We start from the raw sequence: 14172 nt of genomic DNA, 5'->3' as shown, positions 1-14172 counted from the left end.
TACTCTAATCAGCTGCAATCCTAAAATACTAAATGGAAAATTCCAGAAATGAACAAATGAAAAATCCATAAGTTTTAAATTTTGAGCTGTTCTGATTAGGGTCCACTATCCTGCTGAGTCTTCCCAGGATGCGAATCACCCCCTTGCCCAGCGTATCCACACTGTGTTCCCACCAGGAGTCGCTTAACAGCCACCTTGGTTATCAGATCAGCAGTCTGGTATCACAGTGCTTGTGCCCAAGTAACCCTTTTATTATGGCATGTAATGGTTGTTCTATAATTATTATTGTTATTGCTCCTATGTATAGGAAAAAATAGAGTGTAGAGTTTGGTCCTGTTTGCAGTCTGACAACCAATATGGATGAGAGGGAACTACTGTATTCTTACTCATTCTTCGCTTTCTGTATCTCCTGCTGAGGCCAGCTTGATTAACCTTGAGAAAGAATAAGGCAAATTAGTAATTACAGTCATTCCTCAGTATCCATAGAGAATTAGTTCCAGGACCCCCCATAGATACCAAACTCCATGAATACTCAAGTCCCTTACACAAAATCACGTAGTATTTGCATATAACCTACACGCATGCTTCCCTATACTTTAAATCTCATTGTTCAAGTGCACAATTACATTAAATTTGTGTAACTTAAGGGAAAAGATACCTATACTACTCTTGAGATCATAGGTTGTTTAAATTTTAATAATTCTTAATGACTTTCTGTGTTTTTAATTAAAACTACTTACTGAAGAAGTTTTTTAATATTACATTCCCTAAAATAAAATCAATTTTGTCCTGAAATACAGGTTTTAAACCACAACAGTCTATTTTCTTTGATTATCTCATAAACGACAGGAGTTTCACATCAGCTCTCCTTCCTCCTCCACCTTTTTTTCCTTTTACTTTGTGCCAATCACAGGTGGATGCTCAATATCACCCCACAGCACAAGATAAATAAGCTTGGAAGGTTTCCTAGCAACATATTGTTCTGGGAACCTGCTCTATTTTCCTGAACAAGATGAAGCCAAACATCCTAGAATCTCAGCCAGATGGGAAAGGATTAGCTTACTGAGGGGTGTTTAATTCATTTTAAAAATATTTCCCTTTGAAATGAACCTCTTAACATAAGTAACAAGGTTGACTTTTAAAAGGACACTCTTTTACATGTTAACAAAAACCCCTCAGTCATAAATAGTTTCAATTGAAAAAATACAGTTTTAGAAGAAATTCTCTAGAGACAAGCTTATAATATGTAATTGACTTACTGGTGAATGAATCCATTTCAGAACCATGTAGAAAATGCTTCCTCCTAAAACTGATGTTCCTGGGCTTCCGAGGTGGCACTAGTGGTAAAGAACCCACCCGCCAGTGCAGAAGACAAAAGAGACTTGGGTTGGATCCTTGGGTTGGGAAGATCCCCTGGAGGTGGGCATGGCAACCGACCCACTCCAGTATTTTTGCCTGGAGAATCCCCATGAACAGAGGGGCCTGGCGGGCTCCAGTCCATAGAGTCACAAGTCAGACATGACTGAAGCAACTTAGCATGCATGCAAGACTGATGTCCAGTCTGGTACCCAGTGGTGCCAGTATTCAGCTACACAAAAATATTTACATATTGTTTAATACTTCCTTCCCATCTTGTGGGTAAGTGGCTGCTGGAGTAGGCTCCCTCCTCCTCACAAATCCTTTCACTTCTCCCCTTGACCCCTCCTCCTAGGGACACCGGGGAAACCCCTCTCATGGCTTAAAATGCTGGGACTTCTTCATTTTTCTCCCCAGCTTCAGGCGACTGCAGTTCCAGTGATCTGTCATTTCATCTTGAGAATCTGTTTTTGGTTTTCAGAGTATATGATAAGTACAGAGAAAAGAAAACTGGATAAAATTGTCCTTCTCATAGTCAAGAAATATAATGTTGCTGTTTTGTTAGTACATGATCATTTATATTTCCCTCCTTGTTCATCAGTGATCTTAAGGCCATACAGTTGGCAGGTGGCATTTTTCTGCCTTGTGCTCGAGTTGGCCACAGTGTATTGTTGAAGTCTCTGGAGACGGAGTAGTAAAGATTAGAGTTTCTTATGCCAGTATTCAGTAATGGTTTTGCAATTCAGTTAGCATGCTGGAAAGTGGCCTTTCTTCTTGTCTTCCTGGGTAGGCAGTCCTGTCAGCCAAATGAATATTGTCGTCGTGTGATTGTTAAATGATTTACACTACCTGATGGGCTTGGACTGTGTGAAACTTCCCAGTTGTGATAAAAAGCAAACAATTTCAGTACTCGCAGTGTGCTTGGATGGGAGAACAAAGTAACTAGAATAACCTAGTGTCTTTGCTTTTTATTTAACAAATTCTCTGACCAGATTCGAGAGAATTGAAACAATCCTTATCCCAGGAAACCATAAGTTTATTTTATTTTCCTTCTGCTGCTTTCCATCCTCTCTGTCGCCCTCTCACACACACACACGTTTTCTAAATGCCAGGTTTTGAACTTGACAGAAAGCAATCTGTTGAGGGCCTCCTAGGGGCCAGTTACTTTGGTAGTTGTCATGATGGAAGCTGAGTAGCATCAACACATGGCCCTTGCCTTCACTGAGTCCCCAAGAATTTAGCCAAGTAACCTCTCACACACACACACGTTTTCTAAATGCCAGGTTTTGAACTTGACAGAAAGCAATCTGTTGAGGGCCTCCTAGGGGCCAGTTACTTTGGTAGTTGTCATGATGGAAGCTGAGTAGCATCAACACATGGCCCTTGCCTTCACTGAGTCCCCAAGAATTTAGCCAAGTAACACACTTGTTTTCTTTTTAAAACTTCAGCTTCATGTTAGGACCTAAACATTAAAGGGAGATTTTGATGTTTAAAGGAATTCTGTAAATTTTGATGGTTCAAGAATAACCTAAAAGTAGACTTAGTCTGTTATATAAAATATATGACAGATTATAATGGATTAATTTTTATAATATTTTCTAGAAACACTGTTTTTAAAATCCCATGAACCAGGCATTACTTTAGATACTTTATGTTATTTAATTCTCTTGACAGCCATTATGAAATAGAAATCGTTTGCCTATCTGTTCTAGAATCTGCTTTCTCTCTGGTATATAGGTTCCACTAAAAATTTTTCTTTGTTGCTCAGTCTTTTTATAAAATAATAATTATGATTTTTAACATGGCAGAAGAATGAATTTTACTTTAAGAAAAGCAGTTAACAGAAGTAATAGCACTGTTAAATACGTTAACAAGAAAAAGGGATGCTTTGCTAGCAATGCTGTAGAACAGACATGGACCAACTACAGCTCATTTTGGTAAATAAAGTTTTGTTGGAACATGACCACACTCATTTGTTTGCATAGCACCTATCTGCAGTTTTTGTATAGTAACAACAGTGGAGTTGTAACCTAGACTGTTTGGCCCACATGGCCTAAAATATACACTATTGGGACCTTTACAGAAAAACTTTAGAAGTGAAAGTGTTAGTCGCTCAGTCATGTCCGACTCTGGACTGTAGCCTGCCAGGCTCCTCTGTCCATGGAATCCTCCAGGCAGGAACACTGAAGTGAGTAGCCATTCCTTTCTCCAAGGGATCTTCCCCACCCAGGGATTGAACCCAGGTCTCCTGCATTGCAGGCAGATGCTTTACTGTCTGAGCCACCAGAGAGTCTAGATTTCTACCCGGCATTGAGTCAGGTGTACTCCTTTGGAAAGCCAGAGACTTCGTTGGGAAACACATCAGAAAATGGTTTCCTAAATGATTTTTTCCTAACTTGGTTTTCCTCTCAACCCGGCAGGTACCGACCAAGAAGCTAAAGAAATATGAGAAAGAATATCAGACAATGCGAGAGAGTCAGCTGCAGCAGGAAGACCCAATGGATAGATACAAGGTATGGGAGACCCATGTCACCTGTCTGAGCCAATATCTTCTTTCCCCTAAAGCCGCAAGTGGGGGACATTTGTTCCCTCTATGCCTTCTTGATTGATGTTAACTCTGACTTTGCTCAATGTCCAGGTATGTTTTCATCTCAGGAGACTCCTGAGTAGCCGAACATAATATTTCTTTTCTTTCAGTTTGTATATTTGTAGGTAACTTCACCTGTTGCATTTATACTGGGAGTCTTCATAAGAAGCTGAAAGAAAGGGAAAAAGAAAAGAGAGAAAGTGGCTATCAACTACTTTCAAAAATGAGAAAAAAAAAAAGAAAAATGGCAAAGTACGGTTTTAGCTGTGCACGGTCACATCCACAAAGACTTTTAGAAGGCGAACTGTTCCAAGACTGGTACAAGGATGTTTCAGACTTACCCCTGTTTGTAGCCAATGTTAAAGATACAAACTCATTCAAAAGTAAAAAAATAAAAACCACACAGGTATATTGAGCATAGTCATGGTGTTTGTTGCAACATTTATTTCCATGAACAAATTTATAAAAAACAGTGACATTTCATTACAGAGTTCAGTTCCAAAATCAAAATGATTCAGTTTAATATCCCAGTTAGTTGCAGTATTTTTTAAAAATTGGGCTGGTTATAATGATGTCCTCAATGGCAATTAGCAACAATTTCCATAAAGCAGTGTTGGGGAAATACTGACTCCAACCTTACTTTTTTCTGACTGAAATATTAGTGTCTCTCTTCAGCATGTTTTAATTCTTCAGATTCCTACAGACTTACAATGATTCCCTCTCCACATCAGTACATCAGGATAAGAGAATACTGTATTCATACACTGAGTCCCAGCAATGCTGAAACAACTTGGCTAAAAAAAGCACTGTGATGCCGTTGTTAATTAAACCACTGACTGTGAGATGACTTCCACTTCTGTAGCTAGAGTTGCCTTTATGCAGTCAGAGAGCTGGACACAGGCCGCTGCAGCCGCGCAGTCTGTCTTGTTTCTGTTGCTGAATTGGATAGCATGGAACATTGACACAGAGGAGTGGTGGAAGGCAGTATGGATTCGGTAGTCAGATCTGAGTTCAAAACGTGAATTTCTGAAAAAGAAGACAAGATTTGGAGTCCAAGTTGAGGGTTTTAACCTCTATGCCACTGTTCAGCATTTTAGACTAATTATTGGACCTCTTCTGCATCTGTAAAATGTGTAGTATACACGTTTCCTTGAAGGATTGTTGTGAAGATGAGGTACATTGTATGCGAAGTACCCAGCACATAGTTGGTGTTCAGTAAATGGTTGTTATTAGCCTTATTAGGCCTGCTGCCTCAAATTACCCAATTATTACTAGAATAATATCCCCTTAATTTGTGTCTGCCCCACCAGTCCCTCACTTCTCTTTCTCCTATTTCTCCCAAGTATTGTTAACCTAATAATCTAACATAAGTATGTTTTTCCCTTTGTTTATTAAACTAGCTGACAGTAGAATTCCCACATACTGCTATGCAGATAACTATTACCATATAAAGTACTCATAGTTGGAAGCTAATTTCCACCGCTCAATAAAACCAATTTTAATGTAGCTAATGTAGCATGCTGCTGTAGAAAGCTTTGAAGTAGTAATTATAAAATATTTTTAAGAAGCCAAAATGAAACTCTCCTGCTGCTTGCATCATTCTGATTTTCTTATTGCTGCCATCATTCTGAGTGAAGTCTGGGAAGGGTTCTTTAAATAGAAGACAGGGAAATGAAAGACTAAAATTGTGTATTCAAATTCAGTCTGGAACTGAACTTGTTATTGTTTCTTAATATCCTTTTTATGTCAAAGCAGGTACGTATAAGTAAATAGTACAACGCATATTATTGTTTTCTTAAAAAGTGACTATCACACATATACTCTTGATGTGTACAATTTTTACTGAGAAGTCAAAGTAGAATTAAACTTATTTTTGCCCTTTGTTTTGAACAAAGGTACTTTTCAGCTTAAATGCTCTATTTATGTATATAAGATATCCTCTATAGTTTTTTTTGTGTTATTATAATAGCTTGCTAATGCATCATTCAGCTAATATTCCTATACCCTTTCAATAATGTCTAAAAATTTGTACTGGAGATAAACTTGGTAAAGTTATGGTCCTCACATCATAATTACATTTTCAAAGTGACAGTGGAGCACACGGTGTTCACCCATCAGGAGGTTTGTTCTTTCAGATAGTCAATATCTAGTTTAAGAAACTAATTACAGTTGTATTCATTAACTTAGGAAAGTATCTTAGAAAATACATTTTAGCATCTTACAGATTTAATCCTGTCAAGGGTAAGATCTATGCCCTGGGCATAAGCACTTTACAATTCATTGTTCGTGTCCAGGAACTGGGAACCTAGATATGAAAATTCTCAAGAATATCTTGGGGAAGATCTTTGAAGGCATTGACTCAGAACTTACACAGTTCACTAACAATCCCTCCTCAACAGTTAGGATCTGTAGTGTTTAAAATGCCTTGTTTACCCCCTAGTTTGCCTCCTAGCTTAATTCAAGAGAATTAAGAAGGTTGTGTCGATTAAAAACAAAGACCCAGAAATGTCATACCTTATGATATTCCAAGAGATTGTTTTTCAGCTTGATACTGTTTCTCTTGGGCATGGTGGGGTACTGAAAGAGCTGTTTCAGGGAAACCAGACATGGATTTAAAGATCCAACAAAGTAGAGATAACTTGCGGCACTCACATTCTTGCTGTGTCTATCTAAACATGTGTTTTGTGTCTATTTTTATAACATATGAAAATGTCTACTCTTGAGGTTATGTCAGCATACTCACCTATACCTAACACTTGATGAAATGGCGTCGGTATAAATTTAAATTTTGGAACCCTAAGCATAATGCAAATGTTCTGGAATTTGATAATGGTGACAGTTGTACAACTTTGAGAATGTAGAATAACCACTGAATTGTACATTTTAGAAAGATGAATTTTTGATATGTGAATTATATCCCCCCCCCCCCCGCCAAAAAAGACCTGCCAAGCTAAATGTCCCAAGAGAATTAACATCTGCCTGACATGTTTTTTTCATAAACCTCAGTCATACCGGAGGTACCTGTGCAGGAACCATACTTAAAGGAGGGAGGTCTCCTGTCAGAATTAGAGTTAATCAATGGCTGTAGATCCTGTATGTCCTCATATTTATAAGGGAAAGGCCAGCCAACAAAAGTGGGTGATGATTCATCCTTATATGGGTGTGTGTGTATGTTTCTATACTTACATGTATGCACATAGACAAAACCTATAAATGGGTAATGCACATATATGCACAGTGCCTGTGCTACCTGGTCTTGGAATAAGTCTGTATTTGAAACTCAGTGAGCTCTGTAATGACTGCTTACAGCCTCTGGTGAACTCTTTCTGTTTTATCTTCATGATTAGATTCCAAGATACAGAAAGGAAACTTTATTGGAAGAAGAATGTACAGTAATTATTATAAGCCTCTTTTATTATCCTTCTTAAGTTTGACCTGGCCGGATTTGTGTAGTGATTTTTATTTGCTCTGATGTTTTGGTTTGCATATTTATAAATTTCAGATTAAGTGAAATACAAGATAAAGAGTTGTCTGTAAAAATACATCATGTATACTTTCATCTGGGGATTTATACAATCCCTAGAAAACAAACATTCATGGATATGTACAGCTGTTTTAGTCATTTTAAAAATTAGTAGCCAAGCACCTAATAGGTGGTTATCAAGTTCAGAAGTTAAAATATTGTTTTTTATTTTAAGATGATGAACTGTTTTCGTTTGAGGGAAGTTAGTTTTCTAATGATGTAATTATTAATGGCAATTTTAGAGAACTACAGCCTTCATCTGTCTTTAGAAGATGATATGCTTTTCTTGTTTAATTAAAGAAAGAACTACTTGTACAAATGTGAGTTAAGCCTTCAAAAAGCACAGCTAATTAATTAAATTCAGTGAATTTCCCAAAGTGTAATGAAGGTTATATTATTACCTATTCTAGTTGGGCAAATCCTAGAAAGAATCAGGAATGTTTAAAACTCTCTTGGGTTTTGGGAGAGAGTATTATAAATACATAGTTTCTAATTGAAGGATCTTATCTATATTCAGTATAATTAAATTTAGAATGTTTAACTTCTTTCTTGAGGTTAGACATAGTACATTTTTTTCTTTTTTAACTAAAATGGAATTCAAACAGAAAGAAAATGACTCCTGTAATTTCACAGAAGGTTTTACTTGCCCATACTAATTTTTGTAGAGCAGTTGTCCCTGCATGTAATTTAAAATTAAGCTGTTTAATTATAAATAGTACAAACAAGGTTTTCTAAATAAAGCTTAATTTGTATTTGTATTATTTCCTATCCTTACATATCTAAGGAAATAATTTACAACAGTGATCATATTTTGTTTTTAAATTATGCTAAAGTTTAAATTATACTAACCATATCTGGAAAAAAATGATCCTCACCCCCACCCCATTTTGTTTTGTTTTGTTTTGTTTTCGTATTGGACCCTTCCTTACTCATAGAAGTTAAGAGAAGTGCATCCATCTTTGAAAAATGTTTTTCATCCAATGAAAATAAACATTTTATTATTTTTCACATCACAGAGATGTTACTGGCTTTTGGAAATATTTGTTATGAAATCACATGCTTTTAATGAATAGTGATAATCAAGAGGATGGTTTCTATCTATCTGTGACAACTTAATTATAAACCTCAGATGGCTGCCACTCTTTTTCTTTTTGCTCTTGGCTAACGCATGCACTCACTGCTGTAGGATGGTGGAGAAGGCAAACCTAAGCTCTCTTGATGCTTCTAGAGCCACTTAGCTAAGAAGGAGCAGGTGGTTTCTGATGATGCTAGTCTGCTGATTGAGTTATACTTAACAGTCAGGAGAGATATAAAGGTTATGCATATTAAGAATTTCTCAGTATGTTTATCAATGGTCTTTAGAATTAATGCTCCAAAATTTTTCTTCAATTTTTAGTACGTCTTGTTTCCTGTTAGAGGAGGATGACTGGAAAATTACATCACACTCCTGTTTCTACATCATCTGTAACCCATTTGCTATTTAAAAATTTGATGCATACGCTAGAGTAGTAGAGAGATTTATAAACCATATGGCCTGTGGGCCAAATATGGCCCACTGCCTGTTTTTGTAAATAAAGTTTTATTGGAACACAGCCACATGCTTATTATCTATCACTGTTTTTACACAACAATGGCAGAGTTGAGTAGCTGCAACAAAGACCATATGGCCTACAAAGCCTAAAATATTTACTGTCTGGGCATTTACATTAAAAGTTTGCTGACCCCTGTGCTAGAGTGTAATCTAAGATGGTTCTTAAATGCTAAAAGAAATTCAGTCTGGTTTGCCAACTGCCAGTTAGTTACTACTGACAAGATTTTCTCTTTAGTTTGACATTTAAAATTGTTTAAATTTCCACCAGAAAGATAAAACTGGCTGTGTTGGGTGAAGGAAGAGGATGAAATGGTTTCAGATATCCAGATTTGCTTTCTCAAATCTCATCTACAATGTAGACATTTAAACATTTTTGTCTGTAGGCATTTGTCTTTAAATGTCAAAAAACTGATGAAATTTTAATATGATGACTATCAAGGCTTTTGAAAGAGGCACCCAGAAGAAGAAAGGTGAGAGTTGAGTGTGTTGTTGCTAATAAAATTGCCCTGGGTCTTTTAGGAAAACATTTCTCTGGACCCTGGAATGTCTTTAAAAGCATGTGCCAAGAATTCATTATAGCAGCAGACAGCAAGCACACCCAAAATACTGAGCTAGAGTTTATAAAGCCTCCTCCTTCTCCATCATTTTTTCCTTTAAGGCTGAGTTTATTTTCTTCTGATTGCCAGTTCACATTTCTCGGGTTTCTCATCTTGGAAAAAATCACTTTCACCATTCATTATACTGCTTCACCCAAACTCCAATCCCCAGACACGAAGGAGACCTGGGACCTCCGTTTTTCTTTCTCATTTCCCTGACCAACAATATAATTCCATTGCCTGAAGATGAAATATTTTGCAAGGTTGCTGGCTTTGTCATGCCTGAAGATGAAATATTTTGCAAGGTTTCTGGCTTTATCATTGAAGGAAGTTCCTTCCGCCCAGTTCTTAACAACACAGTGTAAACAACTCACACCCTAGTTGCAAATAGTTCCACAGACAGCGTTTGCATCAGTCATGCGGACTGCAAATAGCAGTGTGGAGAGGGAGGAGTTTAGTGTATCACTCTTCGCTCCCATTGGCTGCCTCAAGTATAATTTCTTCCATCAAACGTTAGCTGTCCTGGAGAGAGCATAGAGTAAATGACACTCTAAGGAAAAACAACAGAGCAAAATAGCGTTACCAAGTGTCTGTTTTTTGTTATCACCATTTCCTAATTGTATTAGTAGGTGTGCAATTTCATTGGATATTCTTTTTTTTTTTCAATTGTCTTTGTACCTATGATTGAAAACGATAGTTGGTCTGTGACTTTTGAGGAGGTAAGTTTTTTTTGTCTGTGTGTGTCTGTAACATCAGCGTCTGTCTCTCCGAAAAATGCAGTATCCTCCTCCCCCAAGATACTAATCCAACTTTACTGGTTACACATCTCCTATGCAGGAGGGGGCAAAACTAAGGAAAAAAGTTGCTCTCTGCTTTTTGTGCACATGTTGTTAATTGTGTGACATGGAGGAGGTTTCCAAGAGTGTGATGTAAATTTGCAGGGTTATGTAAGCCTTGTCTCCTGTAGTCTTTTCCGAAAGGCAAGGGAAGCGATTTGCCTGTGTTGTCTATGGGCTCTGAGCGGTCAGCACATCTGCTCAGGCAGACATGTGGCATATGAGCATTTCTGCCGTGGCTGAGGTTAGGGGGCCACTTCAGTCTTTCTCTGGTGGACACCCTTGCCAACATTTCAGAGTGAACCAGGCAAGATTACTACCTTTCCCAAAGCTAACCTATCTTCTTTAGTATAAAGGCAAACTGACTGGGATGGGGAATACATGTAAATCCATGGCTAATTCATATCAATGTATAACAAAAACTACTGTAATGATGTAAAGTAATTAGCCTCCAACTAATAAAAATTAAAAAAAAAAAAAAAAAAAGAAAATAAAAAAAAAAAAAAAAAAAAAAAAAGGCAAACTGTTTCTTGAATCAGTCAGTTCTAAAAACAGTTTTGACTCCTCGGAAAGGCTGGAAGAGACAGCCAAGTCTTTAACCCGTGGTAAGTGTGGGCAGGTTCTTCTTCATGGAAAATCTCCATCTGACCACCCCCAGGTTCATACTTTGGAGGACGATACTGCATTTTTGGCCCCAGAGCTTGCTTCTCCACGTGTCTGTGAGTGCAGAACAGGAGTCCACACTCCCCACTGTGCTGCTTGCTTTGCAGACACTGAACTGAAGCTTCTTGCTAGAGCAAAAGCCAGTAGACTTACCCCCTAGGCTATTTTGCTTTTTAGGGACCCCTGTGTGTGTGTGCTCAATCGTGTCCAACTCTGCAACCCCAGGAGCCAGCTGTAGCCCACCACGTTCCTCTGGCTGTGGGATTATCCAGGCAACACTACTGGAGTGGGTTACCGTTTCCTCCTCTGGGGGATCTTTCTGACCCAGGGATTGAACACACATCTCCCACTTTGGCAGGCAGATTCTTTACCGCAGCCGCCTGGAAAGCCTAACAGGCCCTCAAACACCCGTAATTTCTCCCAGATCCTCCCTTTCCATCCCACTCCCTGGGCATTGTGTCAAAGGTTCGAGTGGTGACAATCATGGTAATAGGAAGTGGCCGGTCAAGTTTCAGCTGCGCTCATACCTCTTTCCTATATAGCATAACCCATCAGACATTTATTTCTAATCAATAGTGAAGTAGCTACCTGGTGTGTTTTTTAAGTTCTTTGAACAAAGTGTGTGTCCACTAGTGTTGTATGCCTTTCATGTGAAGTGAAACTGAAAGTCGCTCAGTCCTGTCCGACTCTTTGTGACTCCATGGACTAGTCCATAGAATTCTCCATAGCCTTTTCCTCCTCCAGCAGATTTTCCCACCCCAGGAATCAAACCGGGGTCTCCTGCATTGCAGGCAGATTCTTTACCAACTGAGCTATGAGGGAAGCCCCTTACCTGGAGGTTGTTTTAGCTTGGTTCTAAGCCTCTGACACTAACATGAAAAACTGGTAGCTGCAACATTTCCACTTGTGCCAAATTAATGCAATGTAAATAAATAGTGGAGGGAGCTCTTTGTGCCTTGGAGACCTCCAAGTGCAACTTCAGGAGAAATAGGACACTTGGGAATAGGTATTCAAGTCATCTTACCGTGGTCTCTTTTGAAGGGATTTATCAACAAATGAGAAAAATCTCTTCCCGGCCTGAAGCATTCTGCCTTGTGAAACATGTTATGATGAAATTGTGCTGGATATTGCTGCTGCTTTCTGACAAGGAGGGAGTTTATTGGAAAAGTTTCTGAACGATATTTTTTTAATCTAAGTTTCTACCCAGTGTGTAAGTTGTACCCACAAAAAGGGGTCATAGTTTGGTAGATCAGAATGAGAGACTAATCTCTATTCCCTGCTAGAATTTGGATGACTTCAGCACAGACTGAAAGATTCAAGGGTAGACACATACAGTATTTGATGGGTATAATTTTCCCGTACAAATATGTACACTGTCTTTTCAGTAATACATCTTGGGGAAGGGTTCCTGGAAAGATGGCAGTTTTGAGGGATTCCATTGTATCTTAGTCACAGATATGCACCCATTATAGTTTCACATAGCTTCTATTAGGAGTAAACTTTTAAAAAGTTCTTGTTTTGGCATTTTATCCTCTCCAATGAAATTGATATTCTGAATTACTTTTTATTTTTTAACTTTTTAAACACATGTATTATAAATTTATTGTAGACAACTTGGAAACATTAAAAAAAAAGACAACAATAATAATAATCCACTATCCACAGTTAATATTATTTGTGTTATCATAAAAATGGGATTTTCTAGTTACTTGTCTATCTTTTTCCCCCTGAGATGACATACAGGCTACCCCAGTGGGCCAGTGGTAAAGAGTCCACCTGCCAGTGCAGGAGAAGCGGGTTCAATCCCTGGGTTGGGAGGATCCCCTGGAGAAGGAAATGGCAACCTGCTCCAGTATTCTTGCCTGGGAAATCCCATGGACAGAGGAGCCTGGCGGGCTACAGTCCATGGGGTCACAAAAGAGCCAGACACCACTTAGCGACTAAACAGCACATTAATACATACAGATAGCATGCAGATTTCTCCTGTCATTAGATATTTTTTACTTATGTGTTAACACTCTATTGGGATTGTTTTCTTTTTCAGTAGCTCTCTTTTTCAAAAATGTTTTGACTGTTCCCAACTATCCCAGTCTGTGTTTTCCAAAGGAAAAGATAGAAATGGGCCCTGTTGACTGAGCGCAGTCAAAGTGCAAGTTTGTTCTTTGGCTTCTCTGCTGGCCCTGTTTTTGGATCTTCTGCCTCCATAAAGAGTCTCAGGCTTTGTCCTTACCGTCTGTTTCTTAGCCCATTTCTAAAAGACAGAAAGAAAGAAGTTAGGTTTTCCTCTTTTCAAGTCCAGGTTGTTCTATAGAAGATAAAATTCACTCTCTGCCCCTCCCTCTCCTCTACCCCTCTGCCCCCCACTCCAGTCTGATACACCGCCTTCCAGGGTGCAGATTCGTCTCTGGTTGCGCAACACTGCTTTGTCTTGAGTTTTTGCCGCGCTTGCAGAAAACGATGTTAGGAGTGTAAATCTGAAAAACAGGAAGGTCTCATCACATTGATGTCTTTCCTGTCAGCTCTCTTTTGAATCATCTGTAACTGCTAACAATAGCAAAGACAGCACTTTTGATACTTTGAAATGGAGGACACTAAATTGCTCTTGGGAAAATAGAGTGAGTGTACACAGTTTATAATGACTGATTAAGGGGAGTCCATGCTTCATAAGAATGAGTGACTTGCTTCTTTCATCATAGAGCTGTTTCACATTTTTTTCTGGGAGTTCAAGGGAAAAAAAAAACCAACTCAGCCATTTATTTTACCCAGAATCTTTTAATTTGAAGTTTTGTTTTTGTTTTTGTTTTTTTTAAAAGCAAAACAAACTTTGAGACATTATCATAAAGACTGTTGCTCATACCAACAAAGAAATTGGCCTTCAAAAAAGTAAATGCCTTCATATCCAAAAAGAATGAAAATATCAGTTGATAGCAAAACAGACCAAACTGTGTATCTTAAATATACTCAATTAATTTAAACCCTGAAATGGGAAAAACATTTCAGAGAAATGCCTAGCGGTTTTC

General features: G+C 38.2%; 1 protein-coding gene across 7 annotated transcripts in view; it reads left to right on the top strand.

Annotated features, from left to right (window-relative positions):
* The window catches only part of RABGAP1L (RAB GTPase activating protein 1 like), a 677279-nt gene that overhangs the window by 635767 nt on the left and 27340 nt on the right, over positions 1-14172 (top strand). For 5 of the 7 annotated variants that reach the window (XM_020902280.2, XM_070474047.1, XM_020902282.2 and 2 more), the window contains one exon: positions 3777-3869. In XM_020902280.2, coding sequence (XP_020757939.2) covers positions 3777-3869 — 93 coding nt within the window. Of the gene's footprint in view, positions 1-3776; positions 3870-4053; positions 4364-7712; positions 10373-14172 lie in introns of those variants that run through there. The other 2 variants (XM_020902281.2, XM_020902284.2) reach the window with 2 other exon arrangements.

Source organism: Odocoileus virginianus, chromosome 11 (assembly GCF_023699985.2).
Source record: "Odocoileus virginianus isolate 20LAN1187 ecotype Illinois chromosome 11, Ovbor_1.2, whole genome shotgun sequence".
NCBI classification, from domain to species: Eukaryota; Metazoa; Chordata; class Mammalia; order Artiodactyla; family Cervidae; genus Odocoileus; species Odocoileus virginianus.
The sequence above is the reverse complement of the archived record's forward strand: the minus strand, read 5'-3'. Positions and strand labels throughout refer to the sequence as shown.